The sequence below is a fragment of the Quercus suber genome, unplaced genomic scaffold (assembly GCF_002906115.3).
Source record: "Quercus suber isolate HL8 unplaced genomic scaffold, Cork oak 2.0 scaffold_815, whole genome shotgun sequence".
Lineage (NCBI taxonomy): Eukaryota > Viridiplantae > Streptophyta > Magnoliopsida > Fagales > Fagaceae > Quercus > Quercus suber.
In genome coordinates, this window is record NW_027070246.1 from 91,903 (window position 1) to 119,030 (window position 27,128).

The window sequence follows — 27,128 nt, forward strand, 5'->3', positions numbered from 1 at the left end:
GAGAAATTTTGGGTTTGAATAAGGTTACAATTTAATTAACTTTGTGAATAATGGTTTGTGCTACCGGTCAGCATGACATATATAAAAAACGAACTTTTGGGATAGTTGGTCTAAGCATCTACCCAATGATAGTAAATAAACCAAACTCCTAGACAAGAATAATAAATGAAAATGATATTGCAAGTTCAAAATTGTGTTTGATAACATTTCTGGGTACATTTTCACTGCTATGCTATCTAGTCTTCTATATGATATCATTGATATGTATGAGTAAATCGCAATTCTCAAATCTCAAACCTATATGTATATACAATCATCAGAAAAGTCTATATACTGCGCATACATACAAAGTTCATGGTAATTGTCATTATAGTTTTTTTCTTTGTCATCATCACCATAAATCAATATATTTAAACACAAATTAGAGAGAATATATTTAAACACAAATTAGAGAGAGCCTAGAACATACTACTATTTTGATATGCTACTTCTGACCCAATGGCTCTCAAAATCTTTCTTCAGCCCATACCTAAGGTTAATGACTCATCCAACCTACCCACCCATATACCTTATTGCATAGTTTTATATTCTTTATGCCACTCAACTACTTAATAAAACGCATCGACCTGCCATGATTATATCAGGATATTTACAACAAGAAGAAAAAAAATAATGTAAAAGTCGGTATAGAGCCTGACATGTCCTAGCCAACTTTACAGTATTTTCAATCACAAGAGACAAAATCATCGTCTTAAGAAGATAAGTTATCTCCCATGTCTTAGTAGCTAAGCAGCGAGACCATATACATACACATAGATATAGCCTGGGTGATATCCTCTTGATCTTCTCCACGTCCATCACAATTCAATTCACAGTTCAAGTTAGAGAGAATCTTTGGCCTAAATAAGTTAGTCTTTGTATCTAGGCAACAGATTTTTACATGTTCTTCACAATAAAAACTCAAATTTTATTTGCAACTCTTTAAAGTTTCTAGAGATGCTTCCACCACAGTTGCGCTCTTGCCTTGCTTGCTTTAAAGGCTGTGCATGCGTGGGGAGAATTTAATCGTTCTGTTCGAAACATGGTGTAAGCACTTTCAAGTGTGTATTGTCCTAAAATGTCCCTAACCAAATTAAAATATCTTTGGGACTTCAAGTACTCCATTGATAACTGAAGCTTTGTGAGTTAAAAAATTTTGATCTTTCGATGATACTTGCTCAAAATAAGCGCCAGGGTCAATAATAGTCTCCACGTCCGCAATGACCTTAAAAGAAGTAGGGATGGGTAAAAACTGTTGCGCGCACACACACACTTCCACACATGACCACACAAAACAATTGAAATGCACGTGTGTGTAATGAACACTACCCTTTTATTATATATATTGTTTTAGTTTCCAAGATACTCTTCCAAGTGAGGAGCAAGAAGAGTGAGTGTAAAATGAGAATTTCTTTTGGAAAGGAGGGTTAAAGTAAAACATAAGATTAAAAAAAATTATTTTTCAAGTTTTGGTTAGTGTAGTTTATTTTAAGAAGTATGGGCACTTCAATCTCATTTCACACTCTACTAAATTGTTAACCTATGATGAGAGCAACATCACTATCACATAAATGTACTAGTAATACTATTTTTATTATACATCCAATTATAAGTTAACATGCTAGTTGGGTGTGAAATTTGGTGATCCTAGACTTATCATTTGTCTTGTATAATTGTTTGGAAGATTTGCACCCACCCACAAAAACTATCTTCCAAGACAAGAAGGTTTGAAGAATCAAGAATTTCTGAAGACCAGTAACGGGGGGCCCATGTGCCTTCTTCTTCGAGATGGACTCCTCCTGATGGAAGCAATCAAGCTAGCTAACACCTGCAACAATTGGGGTGGGAATAATTGTGTGTGATTGTAAATGCCTTAGGATAAAGATCAGTATGCTCTTGAACACTCCCCCCTTCCCCCCTCCCCTCCCATAATTAGGGGTGAGTGTTCCCTACTTGATGTTTACCATAATAGTATTCTAGCCGTTAAATTCGAATCTACGAGCAGGTAACCGGTGAGCCATAAATGTTATTCCAACCTCGTAAGTAGTGGCAACTCTATATTATGGTTAGGGTGTTCAATGATCTTGAAAAAAATTATATATAATTTTTTTTTTTTGTCTACTATAAATAAAAAATGAGCATCCTAAAATACAGTTACAAAGACTAATAAGTGTAAAAACAGTTACAAAAATCAAATAAGTTGAGTAACAACAAAAATAATGATGTGGATACAAGAAAAATGTAGCAACAAAAAAAAGAAGTTGAGTTAAATTGTTAAAAGAGTAATACCATATTACGATGGAAAGAGAGACATGAAAAATTAGAGTCAAAGTTCATCTTGCCTAAGCCCTTGAAACACCATATATAATGGCAAAACCCAATGGCCCCAACCACAACACAATATGTTAAAACAGTTTGTCGTCACCAAAGGTAACTAACTCCTAATTCATGTCGAGTAGACTATGTAAAAACAGCAGGGGCTTGAGGGAAGAAGCTCAAAAGGTACCTATAACATGCGAGAAGCCCATATCGAGATCCATATATTGTTCCTCCTCTCAGGATAGGCTTCATTCTACCCATTTCATTTTCGATTTAAAAGTTAGTGCAGCCCATGCTCAAAAAAATGCAAACTCACATGTACCAATATCAGTACTCTTCAGTCTTTATTATTTAGTAAATGACCTCACCAGGTGACCGTGCTCACACATTATCCTCATAAGGATAGACATGTTTCTCGATACATGTATATGTTGTCCACTCTCTAGTGACGTTATCCATAACCAATGCAATCATCTGTAGGATTAATCTAGAATAAGCTTTGACTTAGTTAATATTATTGGATTTTTTTTTTTTTAATGGGAATTGGTGGAATTCTTTGAAACTCATACATAATTCATCGTGTATATATATATATATATATATATTATATTTATATCTAAAAGTTAAAGTGTAACATTAATTTTTGCTGCACTTCAGTTGAGTTACATCAGCATTCACGTCATTATCCTTTTTCTTTCTAATTTTCCTATAATTTTTTTTTTTTTTTTTTACGTTTACTTATATATATATATATATATATGAGAAATGCTAACGAGTGCCCTTAGAGCACTGGTTAATAATCTATTTTAGGAAAGTTTTGATACCACTTTTATGGGAAATGAAAAAAGCCGTTAAAATATCAATTACTTTTTTTTTTTTCATTTCTCATAAAAATTTTCTTTAAATGGATTATTAACTAGTGTCCAAGGGCACTTGTTAGCATTTCTTTTTTTTTTACCTTTTCATCTCTCCAGTCCCCACTACCCTCAACCTTAATATCACTATTCATCTTTCCTTTCATCTTCCTTTATTTTGTCTTTTCATCTTTTCCTCCCTTATATTTTCATCTCCCTACTACCCTCAACCTTAATATCATTATTCATCTTTCCCTTCATCTTCTTTTATTTTGTCTCTTCATATTCACTTCATCTTACTATAAATTTTTCATTCTCTCTTCCATTTTTTGCATAGTTTTCCTCACGAAAATGTTATCTCTCTATCTCTCTCTCTCTCTCAATATTTTTTGGAGTATTTTTATTTTATTTTTCTTGCATCTCTACTTTAAGTTGATAAATTTTTGTGTTCGTTATAACTCTACTTTGGGTTAATGCGATTTAGTTTTTTGTTTTAAGTTTTTTTGTTCTCTTTGATGGTTAAATGTTATCTTATTGCGTTATAAAAAATTAAAGATAATAAATATGAATATAATATATATTATTCTATTACATAAAATGATTTGGGTAATTTAGTGTTTATTATATATATTTACATTTTTTTCATCTTATTTTTTTCAATATTTAAACTCAGCCACATCTTCCATATAATTTAATTATTTATGTTTTTTTTAAAAAATTAAACACATAATATTTTATTTAAATTCAAATAAATAAAATTGTAATACAATTAATAGAGATAATTAATTTGGTGTTTAGTGTTATATATTTTATTTTTACTTTTTTTTCTTCTCATATTATTTTATTTAACATATTCCATTATAAAATATTATAAAACTAATTAGCCACTATCATTATGGAGTAGTAGTCTATAATTTTATGTATATAAAGAAATGGAATAAATAGAGTTTATATCTGTAAACATTCACATTAAGTAAATAATATATATACTTAATGTGTATGGTTTTGTGTATGTAAAGAAATGGAACATATAGAGTTTATATATGTAAAGATTCACATTAAATAAATAAATAAATAATATATATACACACACATCTATGTTTTAATGTATATAAAGAATTGGAATATATAGAGTTCATATTTGTAAAGATTCACATTAATATATATATATATATATATGTATGTATATATGGTTTTGTGTATGTAAAGAAATGGAACATATAGAGTTTATATATGTAAAGATTCACATTAAATAAATAAATAAATAATATATATACACACACATCTATGTTTTAATGTATATAAAGAATTGGAATATATAGAGTTCATATCTATAAAGATTCACATTAAATATATATATGTATATATATATATATATGTATGTATGTATAAAGGTTTAAGAAAAGTATATGTATGGTTTTTATTAACTTAAAAGATAATGAAAAACCACCTGTTAATAAATAATAACTAAAATAATAATATTATTAAGCGCAATGTGCAAATTTGCGACTAGTATTAATAAAGACGTAATCACTAAAAACTTTACATGGTGGACATAAGCCATCAAAACAAACCAAGTAATTAATTTTGCTTTTTTCTACTGTTCCTCTTTCTCTATAACTCCCACTCTTCCAACAACAATTTTTAAGCATTTACACCATTATTGATCTTCATTCTAAGTCACTAATATGTGCCCAAATTCTATCTATCAATTTTCTACCTAAAAAGAACAAATTAAAAATAATTCTACCCAATCAAACCTGATAAAAAATTCATCAATCTACAATTATAAAGGTTAGACCCTTTTGTAATTGTACTATGGTTAAAAAATGTATTATAAATCTAGTTTAAAACATTAATATTACTATTTTTGTGTGTATTCTAATAAGTATTACTGTTTACTAAAAAAAATGATGTTTATCTTACATTGGTTGTGTGTATCTAGTGTTTGTTATTTATAACCCCAGTCTATAACTATAAAGGTTAGACCATTTTATAGTTATACTATGGTTAAATAATGTATTTTAAATCCGGTTTAAAATACTAATATTACTATTTTTATGTGTGTTCTAATAAGTATTACTATTTATTCAAAAAAGAAGAGAAAAGAAAGGATGTTTATCCTACATTGGTTGTGTGTGTCTAGTGTCCGCTGTTTATAACATCAATCTATAACTACAAATGCATGTTAGACCCTTTTATAATTGTACTCTGGTTAAATAATATATTATAAATCCGACTTAAAACAATAATATTAGTATTATTGTTTACTTAAAAAAAAGAAAAAAAGAAAAAGAGGCTCACCATGATCAGTCACTCTCACCATGGAAGTACTATGATTATATTGTCTTTCCATGATGTACACCACACATTTATTGCGAACAATGAGAAGCTGTTTACTCTAAAATAAAAATAAAAAATAAAAAACTCACCATGATCAGTCACTTCACCATCGAAGTAGTATGATTATATTGTCTTTCCATGATGTACATCACACATTTAATGCGAACAATGAGAAGTGCACTACATACCACGCTAGTGTGACATAATTCATTCGGTAGCATGACATAAACTTATTTTGTGGCATCGCATACATTTTTTGATGAACAGTGGCATCGCATACATATAACATAGATAACAAAAAGTTTATATCATACCAATAGTTACTTTAATTTGACATCACAATTGCGTTTGTTATTGCAGTATTCATGCTACATAAAACATTGTGAAAAAAAAAAAAAAAAAATTGTGTACGAAGTTCAAAAAGTTAGGTTTTGCATAAATAGATACGTGACAAAAATTAGAGAAACATTAAAACTCAATGTCTAGAAGTTTGAGAAGTTTAAAATTCAAAATATTTGTTATTTTGTACTCTCATTTGATTAGTGGTTCATAACAAGAAATTAAGACGGAGCACGTGATGCTTCAAGTTCATGTTCAAGGGCATTGCCTATTTGCCTATGACTCCGACACAATTAATCTGATTTGAGAATAGAAAAATGGGCGCAAAAGCTTAATCAATTATCATTTTTTATTATTACTTTTTGCTGAATAGAAAAAGATAAGATCATAGAGGTAAATCACATTATATATAAAAAATAAAAAAATAAAAAAAAAATTCTATCGAGCAGAATATAGCATGGGATTCCCTCATTGGCTTGCGGCCTCAGCGCTAATGAGCCCAGTACTATTCATTATTCAAACCCCAACATTATGCTGAGGTGAATGAGGTGCTTGCCCACTACACACCACACAGCTCACTCAATTATTCAATCACGTAAATTGAGGGGGAAGATTATTTGGTAACTAAAATTTGTTTGCCTCTCCAGTAAAAGGAATTCACCATTAATGATGTGGTGCACTTCGATTAGCTAGACAATTCTGTGGGAGCACCAAAACTGTAAAAGGTCGGTTTCAGTGATGGACAATTCAATTCAATGAGCTAGAGCCTTCCCAATAGGACAATGGAATCGCGTGGGTGAATATCCAAAGCCACCTTTTACTCGTGCAGACAAAAACATAAGAAAAGAAAAAAGAAACCCGTTAAGTTATCATCAAATAATTAACAGAGTTGATAAAGGCACAATTAATCAATTATTCCAAGCTCCTGACTCTTGAAAGAAAAAAGAAACAAATATAATAATAATTCCAAGCTAATAAACCAACAAACAGGCTAAAGCTTAAGATTCCTCTTTATCCACAGCCAATTAAAGAAGGCCACTTCTCTACATTTTAATCCTAAACAAACAACTTAAAAATTTAAAAATACAAAATGTTAATCCTATCCACTCATTTTTCAAATGCCACAACTTCTTGCCCGTATTAATTTGGGACATGGAGCCATTGGTCGGTGCAATATGTGGGCCAAAGCAAGTCATGCCCTCATGTCTATTCTCTTTTATCATTATTTTCTTCGTAAAAACAACCCCACCAAAATGCCACAACTTTTGCTCATCAGTCTCACATGGTAGAATCATTGATGTGCTTCGGGACATTTCCATTAAAGCATGTTAGTGACAGCTAAGACCACAGAAAATAACCAGATTGGATGTGCATGGATATTTTGTGTACACTTTACATATTCCTTTTTTATCTTCTTAATAAACAATACTTTTCAATAATAGTAACACAATCTTAGTATGAATTACTCATGATCTATACCCTAATAAAGCTTATCTTATATTGCACATCTTTCTAGTATTTATATGTGACGTAGAAAAGCCATTTTTGCTATCTCAACCATATAATCTCTCTATCCTTATCCTCCTAAGTACTCCGTCTCCAATAGCTATAGCACTTAGTTAAACCAAAAAAATGGCCAGGATTGCCTTTGGTCGATTTGATGACTCGTTTAGTTTGGGCTCTTTCAAGGCCTATCTTGCTGAGTTCATCTCAACCTTGCTCTTTGTTTTTGCTGGTGTTGGTTCGGCTATAGCATACAGTTAGTTCTCCTCTCACTCACTCACTTATAATAGCTCTATTTTCTTTACATGGCTGTCCCTCTAGCTCACTGCTTGAGCTAAAGATAACATTTCAATTTAATTTCTTTGTTCTGCTCTTTTCATAACATGGAAATATTTCGAACTCTTGTTGATCATTGGATAATAAATCTATATAATTTTTTTTATGGGATAAATAAACCTATATGAGGATGACAAATATTTGCCATAAATAAAGGAGGGAAAAAGAAACCATAATATTCTTCAAGGAGGATTACTTATGTAAGCTATGTTGTATAGTCTGTTGATGATTCATTATAAGATTAAGGTTTGGTTGTTAGACTTATTGTTGTTGGTTAGGTTGTGGCCATGAGAGAGAGAGAGAGCTTTGGATGCATAACAATAAGAAATCTGTGTCTTTTTTTTCCCCACTTATACATTAATTCTTACATCTTTTTTTGTTTTGTTTTGACAGATAAGTTGACATCCAATGCGGCACTTGATCCAGAGGGGCTAGTAGCCATTGCTATCTGCCATGGCTTTGCTCTCTTTGTTGCAGTCTCAGTTGGTGCCAACATCTCAGGTGGCCATGTTAACCCTGCTGTCACCTTTGGATTGGCACTTGGTGGCCAAATCACAGTCCTTACTGGCATCTTCTACTGGATTGCTCAACTTCTTGGCTCCATTGTAGCATGTTTCCTTCTCAAGGCAGTCACTGGAGGCTTGGTAAGTTTTGTTCGATAAGAATTTTTTCAATTTTTAGCACCCCAAACACTTTCTATGTAGTTAATACTTACCAAAACAAGGGCAACTATGACCTTATCATTACAAGAGCCAAAACATGTGTTTGTGGTTATCTGATCAAACTTTGAACAAAAAATCTTCTGGCTCCACTAAAAGTGCTTCACTTTATACTTTATTAATTTATCATATCATATGACCGATTTTTTTTTCTTTAAATTATGGTTACTTTAGAAGGAAGATAAATAAATAAAACGTGTAAAAAATATGGTTGATTTAGCAAATAATGAAGTTTACATATTGGGATCGATAGAGGATCCCAATTCATCAAATTCCTTTTATGTTCTATAATTCTTTTCCTTCCTTCTCAAGGAAAGCTAAATTAACACCAAATTGATGTTACTTCTTTTTCAGGCAATTCCCATCCACAGCCTTGCTGCCGGAGTTGGAGCCATTGAAGGAGTGGTGATGGAGATTATCATTACCTTTGCTTTGGTTTACACAGTCTACGCAACAGCAGCTGACCCCAAGAAGGGTTCACTAGGCACAATTGCACCCATTGCCATTGGTTTCATTGTTGGTGCAAACATCTTGGCTGCCGGCCCATTCTCCGGTGGATCAATGAACCCGGCTCGCTCCTTTGGGCCGGCTGTGGCTAGCGGTGACTTCCAAGACAACTGGATCTACTGGGTTGGACCCCTAATTGGTGGTGGCTTAGCTGGGCTTATCTATGGCAATGTGTTCATGCACCATGAACATGCACCTCTGTCCAATGAGTATTGATTTGATTGAAAAGTTGTTGTGTTCTTTTGTCCGTATGTCTTTGTAATAAAGGAGAGGAGAAGCAATTTTTGCTCATCTTCTTTCCTTTTATTTTATTTTTCTTAATTTATATAAGTTTCATCTTCTATATATTATCCTTGTAAAGCTTTGTTTGATTCAGTTGTTGAGAACGTTCGTTGCTTTATGAAAATGGATGAAGTTGGTGATGTGCAGCAAACCACACATTGTTCTGTATGGTTTGGCTTTCTCGTCTTGTGTCTGTTATGGAGGGGTGGAGGATGGCCCATTTTTGCAATAATGCAACCGACTCCTTTGGACATACGCAAATTATGGCTACAACTTTTACTTTCGGTTTCGGGTCAAATCGTTATTATTATTATTATTTTTTTCTGGTCAAGGTTTTTTTTTTTTTTTTTTTTTTTTTCAGTCTCATCCTGGATAAGGTTTTGAATTTCGTTACGAATTTACAACTGTAATATAATATTTCGGTACTGATGATTTTGCACCAGATATATATGCATACAAAAACATATATTTATTTATTTATTACTTCATATTTCACTGTATCTAATTATCCAACACATAATTTAAAATATGGTATGAGAATAAAATGAGTCAAATGATGAATTTGAACTTCAATATTTAAAAAAGTTCAACACAATCTGGAACAATCAGAATAGTCCAGAATTGAGAGACTCAAACAACCAAAATTTGTCTAAAACATCAAAACAGACCAAAATTTAAACCAAAACAGAACATGGAGGTAAGTGCACCGAGTTAAGCACCATAATGGAATATTCCGATCAAAATGAAACGAAATTTAAAACCTTGGTCATGAGTTAAAAACACATTATTGCTATAACTCTGTGTTGAGTGAAAATTATTTGTGTAATAGTATAGGTGTAACGCCACTCCCACCTATTACCATTGCCTCTTACGCCTAATACCATCTCCCATGTTAGGCTTGTACTTTTAGTTTTTTCACTATTTTTTTATTAAAAAATAAAAATCATTTATGATTCAAAGCCTTTTATGGTTTTACCCATGTAGTCTGTAATCTCTTTAGAGAATATATGGATGTTATACATTTGTACAAAACTTATGTACAATACCTTACATATGATTCCTTACGCTCCCCAATCAAATCATCTCACATGAAAAATTTATTCAACTCAAACCAAATGGCATCAAACTTAGCTTAACGGCAATAGATCTCAATTTACACACAAAAAAAAAAAAAAAAAAAAAAAAACACTCAGACTAACTCCAATAGCAACAACACTTGGGTCCTCAACCAAGCCTCTCATGACGTCATAATTGGAGTTCTAGACACTAGTGTTAAGCCTGAATCAGGTCTGTCTGAGATTCAGACTCGATGGCGAGGCCAATGTAAGTCTGGACCGATTTCAAACCTAAGGCCTATATAAAAAAACTCACCAAATTTGATTTCAAATCATGATCAGCAAATTTGTGGTGGTTGTTTGGGTGGCCGTGGTAGTGAGTTCTAGGTTTGGGTGATAGGACGAGATGACGATGGCTTGTGTGTTGCTAGGTTTCGGTGGTTGTGGGTTAGTCATGGCCTTTTTGGGTTTTTGGTGGCTGAGAGTTGGTTTTGGTCATGACTTTGAGATTCAAGCATAAGGATTTGGGCAACCATGGAGATGACACATTGCCATTAAGATGAATATCACATTGTTTGGGCTGAGTTAAATAAATTTATCATGTGAGATGATTTAATTGGAAACTTAAGAAACTGCATATAAGGTATTGTTCCTAAGTTTCACCCTATAAATTTTACTATATAAATCAATGTTGTCAATTGGAATGATATATTTCGGTACCAGCTAAGTCCAACATATAAATATATAATTAACATACATAATTATATACAACATAAAATTATAATTTCAAAATAATCAAATATAAAAATAATATGCATTAAGTTCTAAGTTCTAACATTATCATCACATCACATGATAAAAAAAAATTATAATATCTCATTACATTACATAACATAAATTCTATGATATTTTTGAGTACATCCACTGAAGAATTTAAATATGGGAATTTTTCCTCTAAAAGGGGCACTATTTTTTCCTATTGGTTAACTTTCATTCTCCTCATAGATCATGATAAGGACAATGTTTTCCCAAAAAGGCAATGATGAGAAATGTGGAGAAAAGTTTAAGATCTTTTCCGATATTAAATTAATAAAAAATCTACTTCTAATTTCATTACAAAAACTTTACAAACTAATATAACTATAAATGTAGTTTGTGTCACTTCAATAATATAATAAATAATGTGGGGGGTCAAAAACCAACTAAAAACCTGGGCTGTAAATCAATACTTGATCATCACAACTAATTTGTAATGGATGGTAAGCGAACAATCCTCAATAGGAGATCTGAACAAGAGTAAAAATTGGATAATACAAGTTTATTATAGATAAACAAGGATTAACTATTGTTGTCGAGGATACATGCATCCAAAAACAAGTATAAATTCTCTCAACTCTTTTTTCTCTCTAATTTTGGTATATCCCACCATGTGTGCATAAAAGCCTCTATTTATAACCCCAAGCCTTGTTCTCAGTAGTAAGCTATCTAACGAGGATCAGAAGATACTCGTCCCATCAGGTGTCTCCTTTACCATTTTGATGATGAAGGTGGACTTTTGGGGCATGAGGCCACTGTTCAAGCTACTCATTCATTAATAAATGTTGTTGTGTCAAGTGAGAACATCTATATTAATGCATAAGTGACTATTGCTTAATTCAAGAGCTACCTCCTTAGGCTCCTCAAACATCTTTCATGGGTTTGGGTTTCTCCTCAGCTTTGTCATCAATGGGGCATCCTTGGTTGATATTGTCCAAGTGACTACATTTTGTCGGCATCCACAGGTGGAAAAAGGATTCCTACCTAAGATGGGTCTTTGGTCTCTTGATTAGGTCTAGGCCCTTTCCTCCAAAGGATATGGGCCGAGCTCGGCCATTCGGATCATCTTATCATTTTAGTGGGCTCGTAGTTTACAGTCCATGGAACACAAACAAAGGACCACTCACCTACAAATAGATATTTGAATTTTTTTTTTTTAATGATTGATAACATATTAGTTTATAGAGTTACGTAATATAATTTAAATTTGTAATATTTCTAACATCACTAAAAAAATAAAGTTATGTGAAGTGAGTTTTGGGGCATCTATTTCAAATTGCAAGGTAGATATCGGGTTGAGTGGAATAGTCTTTGATATTAAATCGCCACTTAACTTGATGCCCTCGGGTCTAGAACCCTCCTAGTCGTTGCCGTCTAATGAATCTAGCAAAACCACCAGTATTCAACTATCAAATAGATGATTGGCCTCAAACAAGTCATCGGGTTTCAAAAATCACAAAAACACATATTTACAACCAAAAAAAAAAAAAAAAAACCTACAAAATTTAATCTTCAACAACCCAAACCAGATTTGCAATCATCTAGCCATAGAGGAAAAAAAGTCAAAAACATAAAAAGCTACACAAATCTGCCACAGAGATTAGAGGAGGGAGATAAAGAGAAAATAGGGAAATTAAAAATAAAAGAAGGTCAAAATTTTTTTTTGAAACAGATTAGACTTTTTTTTTTGGAGAAGAAGAAGAAGAAGAAGAAAGGACATTTGTTAACACAACGAGGAACATATATCTCAAGGACCAATGATTGCAAACCACATGAAAAATATTGAAGGCTTATGTTTTTTTGGTAATTGAGCAAGTAGCATTTCATCAAATTGTTATTTGTTCTAATTTGAACCCACGATTAAAATTATTTTTTTGTCTACCAATAACAGCAATAATTTGAACCCACAATTAAAATTACTTTTTCCCTGCCAATAACAGCAATAATAACCTGCCACTTAAAATTTGTTGTGAAAATTTTGTGAACATAATATTTCTATCTGTTCCTCAAAAAAATAAAAAATAAAAAAATTATCTTTCAATATACTCATTGCCAAACCGACTGCCTATTCAACCAACTAACATGAGCAACACTACCAAGAACCATTTGAATCGAACTAAGTTGGGCGGTAGGGTTGGTTTGGTTGGGTGTATAGACTCATCCCTAGGTATGAGAGTTGTAAAAAAAAAATTTGTGATTAAATTGTAGGGGTTTTTTTTTCCCCTTTAAATTGTAAAGAAAGTGGCGATTTCTAGAGAGCTTTTGTGGTCACTAGGGTTCTTGGACAAGAATATCTAGAACTTTCTTTATCCCAATTTGAAGATATCTCTCAATTCTCAAACCCTTAAGATGGCAATGACGATTTCTCGTACATCCTAAAACATCCATTAAAAGTAAATATTACTTTTTAAATTTTTTTTTTTTTATAACACTATAGCTGCTCATATAAGCTCTGAAATAAATGTAAAATTGTAAATAAACATAAGTAACCCAAAAAAGAAAAGATGGAAACGGCCATGAGGCCTAGCGTGATAGGAAAACCAATTCAATTGGACTTTACCCAAACATAAAGGCTTCAGTTGGTAGAAGTCACAGATTGATAATTTGATAATTGGGAGAGAGAAAATTTGAACTCTAAATTTCTCATTTGAAAATACAAAAAAGTATCAACTAATTGAACTACAAATCTTACTAGTATGAAAATTTATAAGAGAATTTCCCATAATGAAATTGGATTTTAGACTTAATTACAATACAAGAAGTGTCTTTGAATGCCTTTAAGGCAATATTTTTACATCATTTCCTCATAATGTTATATTGGTTTTTAGAACTTTCTTTGAAATGTACATTAATTAGCAAAACTGTGTTAGGAAGACTCTGACCCAAATTCTAACCCTAATTCTGAAGCATATTCTTCAGGCGATATTGTTTCATAATTCCATTCATGTCCTTTCCATTCAGGCAGTTGTTGGACAACAAGCTGCATCAGAGGAAAAAAGAAACAATTTAATCCAACCTATACTAAAATAGAATATGATTACTTAATAACCCAAAGAAAAAAAATTTCTAGTTTGCTGAAACATAAGAAATGAAAGAGAAATATCACAAACCAGGCCTGTAGAATCTTTTTTACCCACTGTAAGTTGACAAGCAAGTCTCCAATTTTTTGGTTTCTGAAACATACCCCAGAACATATATGTTAGGTCACAACTACAATAGCCTCAGGAAAATAAATTTTTCACAACTGATAAGATGGCATATTATGATTAGTACTTTTTTTTTTTTTTTTGATGGGAAATACTTGACTTTATTAAAGCAAAAGGACAAGTTACATTTTGTCATGCATACAGGCATGCTTTATCAGGCCAGGGCATTCCTCTAGCCATGCAATATAGTCCTCAACGTTTCTAGCGTGTTGAGCGAGTAAGTGAGCAGGGACGTTTCCCTGCCTTTTAGTATGAGTGAACTTCCACCGCCTAAAGTGCGAGACCTGTTCCATTATTCCAGCGAGCACAGTGACTGAAGCAGGTGGCGATCCTAGTCCTTGTAAGGCGTTGCAAACTAGCAAAGAGTCACTTTCAAACTCAGCATCTCTGATACCAACGTCCTTAGCGAACGCGATCCCAGCTTCCAAGGCTTTTGCTTCAGCTTCTACGGCACCCAACGGCCACTTCAACTTCTTGCTTAAGGCAGCAACCACTTCCCCGGCGCCGTCCCTGATTAATACTCCGGCTCCTGCTTGCTTTCTGTCCGAGAAAACCGCACCATCAATGTTTACTTTATAATATCCTTGACGTGGTGGTTGCCAAGTGACCAAAGGCACGGGTTCAGCTTGGTGCTCTATTTTTGCTTCATTTGCAGACCGAAACTCTTCCACCAGATGTAAGGCATTCCTGAGAACCGTTCTACTTGCCTTTCCTTTTCCTCCCATTCGCAGCTCATTTCTATTTTTCCATATACCCCAGCATATTGTACCCCAGCATACCGTAATAAATTGTTCCATTTGCCCAGGCCGAAGGTGGTCACACCTTTGTAGGTTCGCAACCACGTCCAAGAAGTCCCAATGCATCGAGATTTCAAACGGCAATGCAAACTTGCTATTGTTCCACACTTCTTTGGCATGGTCACAGCTCCACAGTAAATGGCAGACCGTTTCCTCATTTTGTCCGCAAAGCTCACATGTTCCATTTGATGTAATTTTCCTCTTCGCTAAGTTGGATTTCGTGGCTAAAATACCACGACTTGCCTTCCATGCAAAGTGTTTTATTTTCTGTGGTATCTTCAAGAGCCATATGGACTTCCAAATTTTCCTCCTGGTTGTCTCGTCCGAGCAATCAGCTACAGTAGCGCGTGCCTTCTCTTCCAGCGCTAGTGCGTACGCACTTTTGACAGTGAACTTCCCATTCTTATTTTCAGCCCAAATCAGTCTATCTTGAGTGTTGCTTGAACTCAGAGGGATACCCAGAATAGCATCTCTGTCTTCGGGTAAAAACCAACTATTCAGCTTGTCAATATTCCATTCACCTGTTACTCTGTTTATGAACTCACAAACCAGAGTATTAGTGGAGTTTGGCTTTTCCTTTGAAATCACCTTGTACGTGCATGGTCTGGGGATCCATTTATCGTGCCAGACTCTAATCTTGTTACCATTCCCTACTTGCCATCTCATACCTCTTTGAACTATGCTTTGTGCTGCCATTAAGCTCCTCCAGGCATATGATGGACTCCGGCCCAAAGTCGCCTCAGTAAAGCTACAGTGTGGGAAGTATTTCGCTTTGTAAACTCGACTAAACAAGGAGTTGGAATTGGTTAGCAGTCGCCAACCCTGTTTGGCCAGGAGAGCCAAATTAAAGCTTCTTAAGTCTCGAAAGCCAAGACCTCCCCTGTCTTTAGGCAAACACATCGTATCCCAGTTTAACCATGCGATTTTCTTCTCATTCCTTGTCTGTCTCCACCAGAATTTTCTGATCACACTAGTCAGCTCTTCACAGAGATTCTTGGGCAGCAAAAAACAACTCATGGTGTATGAAGGCACAGCTTGAGCTACAGACTTAATCAGAATTTCCTTCCCAGCAGGCATTAGTAATTTTTCCTTCCATCCTGACACTTTGTTAGCCACTCTCTGTTTAAGCTGTGCAAAGGTATTGTTCTTAGACCTTCCCACCAGTGACGGCAGACCTAGATAGGCTTCATGAGGTTTAATAACTTGTGCACCGAACATAGTCTTCACCCTCTCCTTTATTCCATTGTCAGTGTTTGGGCTGAAATACAAAGAAGTTTTGTGACAGTTTAACTGTTGGCCAGAGGATGTTTCATAAATCTTGAGAATTCTTTGAATTTATGTGGCTTCACTTACTGTTGCTCTTCCAAATATCAAGTTGTCATCGGCGAAAAATAAATGGGATATTGTAGGTCCATTAGTTGAAGCAGCCACCCCTTTAATGGCAGTTCTTTGAGCTGCATTGTTCAGCAAGGTAGACAAGCCCTCAGCACACAGGAGGAAGAGATAGGGCGACAATGGGTCACCTTGTCTCAACCCTCGGGTTGGTTGGATACAGCCATATGGTTGCCCATTGATCCTTACTGCATATTTCACCGAAGAAACACATCTCATCACGGTGTTAACCCATTTCTCATGGAAGCCAAGCTTCTTCATAATTTGTCTCAAACATTCCCACTCAACCCGATCGTACGCCTTACTCATGTCCAATTTTATGGCCATCTCGCCACATTTACCCTTCTTCTTTTTGCTAATATGGTTCATTATCTCATGTGCCACCAAGACATTGTCGGTGATGAGATGCTCTGCCACAAAAGCGCTTTGGTTCTCACTTATGATTTCCTGCAACACCAATTTCATCCTGTTTGCCACAACTTTTGAAGCAATTTTGTAAGCCACATTACATAAAGAAATCGGTCTATAATCACTCACTTTTTTCGGGTTCTTGGTTTTTAGAATAAGCACAATGTGGGTATCATGGAATTTAGGAGGGGACTCACCATAGTTTAGAAAATTAAGAACAGTGTTTATAACAATGGATTTAACAATAGGCCAAAAATGATGATAGAATAAAGGTGGCATACCGTCTGGTCCAGGGGCCGTTAAGGGGTGCATTTGCTTTAGTGCCTTCTCCACCTCCATAGCACGAAAGTCTTGTGTGAGAGTAGTGTTCATTCTTTCAGTGACCTTGGATTGGACTGCATCAATCATTTCTTGCTCCACCTTCGGCCTTGAAGTAAAGAATAGCTCCTCAAAATAGCTCACAAAAGTCTGCCCAATCTGATCTACATCCTCCAACCATATGGTATTTGCATCCATAATTTTGCTAATAGTATTTCGTTGATACCAAATTGAGGCCTTAGAGTGGAAGAAAGTGGTGTTTTTATCCCCTGCCCTCAACCAATTATTTCTACTTCTTTGGTGCCACATTTTCTCCTCAATGCCAAGCCATCTATTTAGCTCCACTTTTGTTGCATGAATTGCATCCAAATCTGTATCAGTGGTCTTCATAGTTTCAAGCATTTGAATCTTTCTTTGTAAATCAGCAACTTGCTTTCCCACGTGGCCAAAAGAGTGTATATTCCACGACCTTAAAGACATTTGACACTCCTCTAGACGAGCTTCTAATGGCCATTGTGAGTGGCTAGTTTGCCCTCTTTCCCATGCCTCCTCCACCACATTTTTACATCTCTCGTCTTCCAGCCACATAGATTCAAAGCGGAACAATTTTGATTGTCTCCGTTTCTGCCTTGGAAGGCTAGTTTCCTTGAGCACTAGAATGCTATGGTCAGATACTGAGTTGGATAAATGGTGCAACTTCACTAATGGAAAAGCATCTACCCAATCTGTAGATACCAAAGCTCTATCTAGTCTTTCCCGCACCCATCCTCGACTTCCTAATCGTCTACTCCATGTGTAATCCAAACCCACATATCCCAAGTCTCTCAATCTGCATCTATTGATCACCTCACGAAAACATCGCATCTGCCCTTCCGGCCTAACCCCGCCACCAACCTTTTCCTTGGCATGCATTATTTCATTGAAATCTCCCATGCATACCCAAGGTAAATTACTCCGACGACTAAGACTCTCCAACAATGTCCACGACTCCCCTCTTTTCCTTGTCTCCGGATGGCCATAAAACCTGGTAAATCGCCATTGTTTCATCCCCTGTTCTTCAGACACTATTGCGCCAATATGCCCTGGGGAGTATGACAAGATATCTACCTGCAATGGATTCTTCCACAATAGGGCCAAGCCTCCTGCCCGTCTTATACTCAGAACCACCAATCCTTGCTGCCGTTCTATTTTCCGCTTAATTCCATCCATTTCCGTAACATCAAACTTAGTTTCCATTAGAAAGACTAAGGTGGGATCTTTCTCCAACACTACCTTTTGGAGTGCATTAACTGTTAGGGGGTTCCCAAGCCCCCTACAGTTCCAACTGATGGCACTCATTGTGTCCGGCGGGGCTGCGGAGCAGCCTCCGCCAATCCCAAGTGCTGTGCTAGTAGTTTGCCAAGCTTCTGTATTTCACCATCCACTTTAACCCACTTCCCATTGTCTTCCTTGTTTTCTAATTCAGCCAGTGGTGTTCTTGCTCTTCTTTTTATACCCATATCCATCATCTCATACTCCATGGTTGAAGCTACGTTGGTCATATCTCTCTGGTGTTGTGTTTCCTCCCTGTCTGGCTTTTTATCCTCTCCAGGTCCCACTCTGTTTTCTTTATTTTTCCTTTCGTTACCACCTCTGGTCTTCTTAATACCCTAAGTCTTTTGCTGCTTTGTAGAGGACGGCCCCAAGCTAAAAACTATCCCAGATTGAACCAAGCCCAACTCATTATTCTGTTCTTGCATGGGCTTAATGAAAGTGTCCTGAGGCCTATCTTTGAAGGATTGTACATGGGCTATACCTTGTGGCCCACTTGCATGGTAACTTTCTTTCATCCCCAACGTGGTCATATCCAACTCTTGCGCATTAATCTCCCTTCCACCACGTGCTTCCAGACTTGTTACTGAGATCATGGCAGATACATTGCCATTAATGGCGTCATCAATTTCCTGAATCTGTTGATCAAATTTCAAATTATGTGTAAAATCCAGATTTTTGATATGGACATGCGCTGATTTATCGGGCACCCTTTCCACGTCAGCCCTTGAGTCCGCCATCCTCTCCGTTTCATCGTGATGCTTGCCGTAGCCACTCACCGGTGCCGGTGCTGAGACAGCCCCTCCATCCAAATTACGTTCAATATCTCCTCTACCACCTTCCCCGATACGATTTCCACCATTTTTGCCAGTCATAACTAGCTGTGGCTTCTGGTTTTTGTCCTGCGACGCACGCAACCATGGCCCAAATTGTTTCTCTTCAGGCCTTAGTGTGTCTTTGCTTCGTATCCACAACAAACAGTCCCGTTCATCATGATCGATCTTTCCGCATAAATAACAAAATATTGGGAGCCTCTCGTATTTGAAATCCACCCATTTTAATCCGTATTCACCTAGTTGCACCTTATGGCCTCGACATAGCGGTATGGAGACATCCAGACTAACCCTTATGCGCAAATAACTCCCCAAACAAAATCCTTTTTCGTTGGCGTCCACCTTCTCCACCTCCCCCAAGGTTGCACCAATACTCTTTCCCACTTCCTTAGTTTGACACATTGTGGGCAGTCCGTGTATTTGGATCCAAAATGGTGATCTATCGAACTTGATATCCTTTACCGCCTCACCACGCACCAGCTTATGGAGGAGCAGTAAATATTTGTCGAAAGACCACGAACTGAGCAATAGTACTCTCTCCATATCGTCCTTCGATTGGAAAAGGAACATTACCTTATTCTCACCCAAGTCGCTGGCCTCAAAACCGTGTTCCGCTCTCCAAACCGATCTCAAAACTCTAACCACAGACTCCATGTTGATTCTGCGTTTAGTACAGAACTTCCCAATGAGGACAGGTCCATCCTCTGTCAATGGAGCATGGATTGCGACTTCCACATCTTCTTTCACCGATAGCTTTAACCTAGAACATCTATCTGTAATCTCCTCCATGTTACGTTTTGAGAAAGATTGTTTCTACTGTTTGCATAGAGAGAAATTTTGCCTTACGGCAACCCTTATGCTAATACTAGCCCCCCTTTTCACCCCTAGGGTTTCTAGAGAAAACCTAGAGAGAAAACCCTGCTATTATGATGAGTACTTTAATACCAACATTGTAAATGATGAGTTTAATGTTTTTTTCTTTTTATTTTTTATTTTTATTTTTTATTAACTCTAGCTTTTGCCTTTCATCCTCACATGAACTTGTACATTTAAAATGATCATCACGTCAATGGTGTACATAGATTATCTTATTCAGTTATTCAACTATTTAGTCTAAAACATAGGCGGTGTAATTAATTAAATAAAAATAGCAATTAATTGAGATTTTCTAATAATACACAAGGAAAATGTAATCCTGAGTGATTTTGATTGGATTAGCGTGTACTTGAAATTGAATAACATTATGCCCACTAAATAAAATTAAGAATTTGCTTTTACTAGCATATACCTTCTTTAGTTTTTCCTTCTCTTTGTCCGTGCGAGGGGTTAGAAGCTCCTTCCCTTGAACAATCTAACAACACATGAGAAAATTATATAGAATAGATACTACAGGTTTTTTTGTCTGCAAAGTATGTTTTATTTATGTTTGAAAGATAAAGGGAAAGGTATACAAAACCCCTTGTGGTTTATATAAAAATCCGCAATCCCTTAACTCTTTATGGGTTTTAACTTTAATGAGTAAACCAAAATAAATGATGACTTACTCATGTGATGACATATATCTCAATTTTTTTTTTGAGAGATAAATACAACGTACTGCAAACTCCGTAGTTTGAAATTTCTTTTCTCTAGACCGCCAAGCACTTTGTGCATGGGGAGGTACTAATTCAACTATAATTAAGAGTTGCATTTTCATGTAAAATAATACTATTATAAGGTTGTGTGTTACATTCAAAAATCCCAACGGTTTAAATGTTAAATAACAGTTTACATATACATAAAACAATACCACAAGGGATCCTAAGTGTGATACTCAAAAATTCAAAGAAATTTTGTATTTTAGGAGAAATCACATGAGTTAAGTGTTAATTAAAAGTTTACATATACATAAAACAATACCACAAGGGCTAAGTGTTACACTCAAAATCTCCAAGAAAGAAAATTTTCTAAAAAAAAAAAAAAAAATCTCAAAGAAATTCCATATTTTAGAAGAGCCCACATGGGGTTTTGGGTATTTTCATATAAAAATAAAAAATAAAAAATGTTTGTTTTGCCTTGGTATATTTAGTCCTCCATAATCGAAATTGAATAGGAGACCAAGACAAACAGAACAAGCATCAGCAATCAGGTCATGAGACTGATAAAATTGATATCTTTCAATTTTTTTTCAAGAATAAAATTGAAATCTTTCAAAGATCATGATCAAATTTTAACCAAATTTCAAGGATAAAAATTGTATTTCAACCATAAGTTTAAGCTTCTACTTAAAAAAAAAAAAATTTATTAAACAGCATAAGCAAAATGGACAGCCACTTCCAATTAAAATCCTACTTTTGATCTAGAATATCTATTGATAAACCAAATACACTAATGATTAATGGTGTATGGTTAAAATTAAAAAAAAAAAAAAAAAAATCATGAACCAGAAGGCAGAAGCTTTAAGTTTAAGATTTAAAAAATATAAAAATATAAAAAAAGAAAGAAAAATTGTTGAGCATGCTTTTTCCCTTTTAATTAATTAGTTTCAAGATAGTAAGGCCACCTCCACCATACACGTCGCACAGGTTCCACCTCCAGCACAATTTAGCAGAGGTCTACCCTGATAACCAATACGTAATTAATGAACATCAATATAATGAATATATACACACACACACACACACACACACACACACACACAAAGCTTATCAATAAAATCAACTTATAAATCATATGAATTACTGTACAAGTTAAAAAACTTACATATGGTCCATACAACTCAATATTTGAATCCAACATTATGTTCCTAAGTTTCTGTCCACCACATGCTTTTCGAAAATGTACATCAGGTGTTCCATCTGGTAGTAACACAGACTAAAAAAAAACATAAAACAGAAATTATTATCAATTAAATTGCCACTATTTATTTACAAGCTAGCTATGATATGTAAAATTGTAGATATATAATATTTCAACTTACACTAACAAAAGCTAAAGCCACAAAAGGTGGCTCCTCTGGGTCTGTGGATTGGGATTCATTTTCAGGGATTGTGCCAACAGCTCTGATTTTCCCTCTAGAGAATCTGGGGTGCTTAGAGGTTTTGAGTGTTTTATGAGAGTTGGTAATGTAGTTGAAGTTTAAAGAGGTTGAGAAAGAAGATAAAGCATATGAACTCAGTTGTAGGGTACCCATTTTTTGATAAGGTAATAGGGATTCTATGCTTGGATAGTTTGTGAAAGTGAGCTGGATATTTGCATGGGGTTTTCATCATGGTGTGTGGTGGTTCTTTGTTTTTGATCTTATCTTTTCTAATGTAGGTGCTAAGGCTATGAGCATGGGTTAGAGAATGGGCCAAAAATGGAATACAATAATAGTAAATTTTATAAGTTTGTAGTGAGCTTAAAACCTCATAACTCTTTTAAGTACAAAATCCAGCACACACTGTAAAATTTTGAGGCCCAAAAGGTAATCAGTGAGACTCAGGCCCATATGGAATATTAGGAAAGCAAAAGAGGCCCGAAAGCTAATCGGAGAGACTCAGGCCCAGATGGAACATTAGGAAAGCAAAATGGAAGAGAGCGCTAGAGGAAGGGCTTGAACCTTCGACCTTGTGGTTAACAGCCACACGCTCTAACCAACTGAGCTACTCCAGCTTGTTGGTGTTCACAAAAAAGTAAGTTTAATATAAAAAATTTGTTTTATTTTTTACTTAAATGTATAAGAAAAATAACCGTCGTTTGAGTTTTGACCTTGTGTTTAGCCTAATGATACCTCCCAATGATTTAAATAATGGGAAATTTAAGGTAACTCTTTTTTTTTTTTTTTTTACCCTTCTTAGTAACTCCTTGCGTCTATCATCTTACAAAGTTCAAAGTTATGGTTTTGAGTAATAACAAGTCTCATTATTACTCAAGTGACGCCACTAGAGCTATGCGAAAAAATTGCTTGATTCGCCAACTCACCTGACCCAACTCATGCGGGTCCATTAAGTGAGCAGATCGGGTTGAGATATTTCTAACCCACCAAAACCTAACTTGCCCCCGCGCGCATGCACACGCGCGCGCGCGCACGTACTTTGTCATGTTCACCCACTTTATTTCCCTCATTTCTTGCTCTTTCTTATTATTTTTTCATTTTTACATTTCTCTTCCTTATTAAACTCTAGCTATTCTTTCTAAGATTTTGTTATTATTCTTATTCTATGTACATGTCTAATTTCAGGTTTTGAAATGTTTTTCTTTTCAATATGATAAAAAATTTTAGTCATTCTAATAAAAAATAATGCAGTATTTGCATTTATTTTTAATAAAAATTGCAATTTTCCCTTCTTTTTTTTCCTTATTTAAGAAAGCAAAAAAATTATCCAATTTAATTGAAATAATTTCATTTATGAATTGAATTTGTCAACCTGCTCAACCTATCAAATTGAAACCATTATATTTTTACTAACCTGCTGAATTTATATATTGGTGGGTTGGCGGTAGATTGAAAATTTTCCAACCTGCCATTGGCAGGAGGGTTAAAAATATTACTTTCCATCCATCTAACCCAACCCATGTACACCCCTAGATCTCACTTATTATCAACTTCGAGTTTAAGTAAGTTCGGTAGTAACCACATCTATAAACCTTTTTTTTTATTTATGAAAAAAAAAATTGTAAAGGATAAAGGTATGGCCTTGTAGGACCATTAGCTGTTAAGTTCCTTGAGTTTGGAGTGCCATACCACCAACCTTCAACGGGACACAATAAGGTCCAAAACGAGAGAGGGTTTTATCTAAAACTAAAACCCTTTGCAAAGGATTACAAATAAAAGTAGCAAATGAATTGAAACACAAACACAATGCCATTGCCCCAAGTCTCAAGCCTCAACCTCAATCTCCGCCTCCTCTTCCCACTTCTTTCTCCCTTTAAACCCTCTTCTCTCTCCTACCTTAAACCCATCAACCATTCTTCTTCTCTCTTCACCATTCTCGCCTCCTCTAAACGACACCGTAACATTCCTCCTCCTCATCACCTCAAACCCAATCTTGCTCGCAGAAACACCAGCACTCTGAGCAACAGAGACCAAAAAAAAGTGGCTCCAATGGAAACAACAACTGAGCCTCAGCCTCCTGTTGGGTTCAATAAGAGAAGGGCTGAAGGTAGAGACAGGAGTGATAAACCCCACAAGAACTTGCAGTTGAAAGTGCGCAAGCTCAACCCTGTCAATACCATTTCTTATGTGCAGGTACTGTTTTTTGGGGTTTTGGCCTTCTGGGTTTTCTTTGTTATGTGGTTTTATGAAATGGGTTTGTTTTAGTTTTTGTGATGTGATGGAGTGGAATGATACTGATTGAATTGGTCATTGGATTTTTCTGGCTTTTGTCTGATAGTGGTTTTTGCAAATTGGGTTTGTTTAGAATGGTTGAAAATTTGCTCTATTTTATTTTCACTTTAGTTAGTTCTGGTATTTATTTGGATAAGCTTTTGTTGATTCTGATGCTAATTTGTGTTCCTAGATTTAGTTATTGGTGTTAAGTAATGTGAAAAAGAGAGAAAGAGCTCTGTCAAATGTATTTCTTGGGGTTTTTTTTTTGAGCGGATAATGTGCTTAATTGACAGATTCTGGTCTGAGTTTATAATTTTAGTCCTCTGTAATTTGAAGAAGTATAGGTTTAAAGTCAGAAACTTGGAATCCTATTTTTGTGGGAATGTGGTTTTAATTTAATATTTATTTCTGCCAATGAACTCTAGCTCAACTAGCATCTCCTCCCTACGTGCCAGGTAGAAGGTGAGATGGTGGGTTGTAGACCAATCGGTGCATGTGTAACTTATGAATAATAGATAGTAATATTTATTTCCTGGTTAATTAGTATGAGAAGCAACTTAGTTCTGGAACCTTTCCTGGTTTTCCAAGGGACCTTTGATCTTATGGCCATGCAACCAAGCATGAGCAAAAGGTATTTAGGAATTTAAAATACTAGCTCATTTGGATAATAACATTTTGTCAACCATACTTCTATGAACTGATTTTTTGTGTTTGAGCAAGCAGTAGTTGAGAAATTTTCATATCTATATTTTTGTGGGTTTAATTAGTACTAGCATGTTTAGAAAGTGATTGTTCAATGATGACATATATATGTGAAAAATTGAGTTGTCTCATTGGACTAATATTGGTGCCTTTGTCTATTTATTACAGATATTGGGGACAGGAATGGATACTCAGGATACATCACCTTCAGTCTTGCTTTTCTTTGACAAGCAAAGATTTATTTTCAATGCTGGAGAGGTAAGCCTGTGGTGACATTTTCCTTGTCAACTCAATATTTTATGTCTCTCTTTTGGTATTGGGAACTGAATTTTCTGTTTTGATATGAACTATAAATGGTTAATGCCTAATCCAAGATGAACACGTGGATTCTAAAATACTGGTTTGTCATTGTCGAGTGTTTATTGAAACTGAATTTTTATTTTTTAATCAAAATTTAGAAATGAAACTGAACTTAATTTGATGCTCATACCTAATTTAAGGCATAGTTCCCCCCCACCCCCCCAGTTTCTTGAGCTTTCCTGGATAGTATGAGCAATTTTCTTCCCTTTTTGCCTATCTTATGCTTCAGTGACATAACTACTAGGAGAATCAAGTTTTAAATCCCCTCTCCCCTCTTGTTGAAACTATCGAATTATAAAAAATAAAAGATATGTTGAAGCTTCATAAATAAAATAAGAATAATATTGAATAAAATTTAATGATATTTAAGATTATAATTTTTTGAAAGGTCCTGAGAAGATGCTTTGTTTCTCTCTCTCTTCCCCCCTCCCCTCCTTATCTCTCCTTTTCCTTTTTTTTTTTTTTTTTTTTTTAATACTATTTTTTATGGGTCTGCTCCAAGATGTTCAGTGGCAATGTATTGATGAAAAGGATTAAAATTAAGTTATTTCAGTGCGGTTGGATGTAACTTTTTTGCTAAAAGCTTATTTGCTTATTTTCTGAAAGTAAGTTATAGTTGTACCCAGAAGAAGTGATACTTTAAAAGGCTATACATAAGCAATTAAGCTAAAAAATTAAAAGAAAAAACTGTTGCCAAGCAGACACAGTCCAATCAGGTATAAATTCTAAATCAAATTCCCATATATGGTACATTTTACTTATTAAAAAAATCCCAGACAAGGTGCATTTTGAAGCATGGTATAATTATACTTCCATTATAGATGAAGTCGTTTATACACTGTTCAGTGGCAAATCAGATGAACGTGTAACTTTCTCATGCTTGTTTTGACTTTTCTTGTAGGTGTTGAATTATTAATCAGCATGTTCAAGGTAAAATTACTGTTATTGACTGTAATTGACTAATTGTCCTTGTCAATGTTGCAGGCTACTTTTGAGGATGGCATGGTGGATGAGGCTATTGCAAGAAACCATAGCACAACAATGGAAGCAATAGAAGTTGGGGACTCTGCTGGGGCATACCGCATTATCCTTACCCACTTCAGCCAGAGATATCCAAAAATTCCGATATTTGATGAGACACACATGCATAAGACTTGCATTGCGTTTGACATGATGAGTGTTAATATGGCAGATTTGCCAGTACTACCAAAGGTTCTTCCATACTTAAAACTGCTTTTTAAAAATGAGATGATAGTTGATGAGTCTGATGATATTGTAGATGATGCTGTAGAGGCTGTACATGTTGGTTCATAACAATAAATTCTCAATTATTATGAAATTGGCTTACATATTTTCTTTCAATAATTTGCTTCTTCTTTTTCCTTTTTTTTTTTTGGGG

General features: G+C 35.0%; 3 protein-coding genes and 1 non-coding gene across 5 annotated transcripts in view; 2 read left to right on the top strand and 2 right to left on the bottom strand.

The window, feature by feature from the left end:
* The first annotated feature begins 7,369 nt into the window (after nt 1–7,369).
* LOC112015725 (aquaporin TIP2-1) lies at nt 7,370–9,502 on the top strand. Its single transcript, XM_024048154.2, has 3 exons — nt 7,370–7,653; nt 8,127–8,377; nt 8,807–9,502. The coding sequence occupies exons 1-3, from the start codon at nt 7,527–7,529 to the stop codon at nt 9,173–9,175; spliced, it is 747 nt and encodes a 248-aa protein (XP_023903922.1). The 5' UTR covers nt 7,370–7,526; the 3' UTR covers nt 9,176–9,502.
* Nucleotides 9,503–13,815: 4,313 nt separating this feature from the next.
* LOC112015741 (photosynthetic NDH subunit of subcomplex B 3, chloroplastic) lies at nt 13,816–22,689 on the bottom strand. Its single transcript, XM_024048177.2, has 6 exons — nt 22,337–22,689; nt 22,120–22,230; nt 21,920–21,976; nt 20,666–20,728; nt 14,223–14,285; nt 13,816–14,092 (listed from the first exon to the last, which is right to left on the bottom strand). The coding sequence occupies exons 1-6, from the start codon at nt 22,547–22,549 to the stop codon at nt 13,979–13,981; spliced, it is 621 nt and encodes a 206-aa protein (XP_023903945.1). The 5' UTR covers nt 22,550–22,689; the 3' UTR covers nt 13,816–13,978.
* Nucleotides 22,690–22,936: 247 nt separating this feature from the next.
* On the bottom strand, nt 22,937–23,010 carry TRNAN-GUU (transfer RNA asparagine (anticodon GUU)). The gene has a single exon. It is a non-coding gene; the product is annotated as a tRNA-Asn (tRNA).
* A 1,071-nt stretch (nt 23,011–24,081) lies between these two features.
* Nucleotides 24,082–27,128, top strand: part of LOC112015714 (tRNAse Z TRZ4, mitochondrial) — a 5,616-nt gene continuing 2,569 nt past the window's right edge. Inside the window, exons 1-2 of one of the 2 annotated variants that reach the window (XM_065767494.1) lie at nt 24,082–24,586; nt 25,538–25,627. In XM_065767494.1, coding sequence (XP_065623566.1) covers nt 24,200–24,586; nt 25,538–25,627 — 477 coding nt within the window. In that variant the 5' untranslated portion in view covers nt 24,082–24,199. The remainder of the gene's footprint in view (nt 24,587–25,537; nt 25,628–27,128) is intronic. The other variant, XM_065767495.1, reaches the window with a different exon arrangement.

Bases quoted from the DNA above. Each gene is read 5' to 3' on its own strand.
- LOC112015725 (XM_024048154.2), top strand. From the start codon at position 7,527: ATGGCCAGGATTGCCTTTGGTCGATTTGATGACTCGTTTAGTTTGGGC. The intron at 7,654-8,126 runs GTTAGTTCTCCT...TTGTTTTGACAG, and splicing joins TGGTTCGGCTATAGCATACA to ATAAGTTGACATCCAATGCG. The intron at 8,378-8,806 runs GTAAGTTTTGTT...CTTCTTTTTCAG, and splicing joins AGGCAGTCACTGGAGGCTTG to GCAATTCCCATCCACAGCCT.
- LOC112015741 (XM_024048177.2), bottom strand. From the start codon at position 22,549: ATGGGTACCCTACAACTGAGTTCATATGCTTTATCTTCTTTCTCAACC. The intron at 20,729-21,919 runs GTGGCCTTACTA...ATGTGTTGTTAG, and splicing joins GTGCGACGTGTATGGTGGAG to ATTGTTCAAGGGAAGGAGCT. The intron at 14,093-14,222 runs GTTTGTGATATT...CCTCTGATGCAG, and splicing joins AAAAAGATTCTACAGGCCTG to CTTGTTGTCCAACAACTGCC.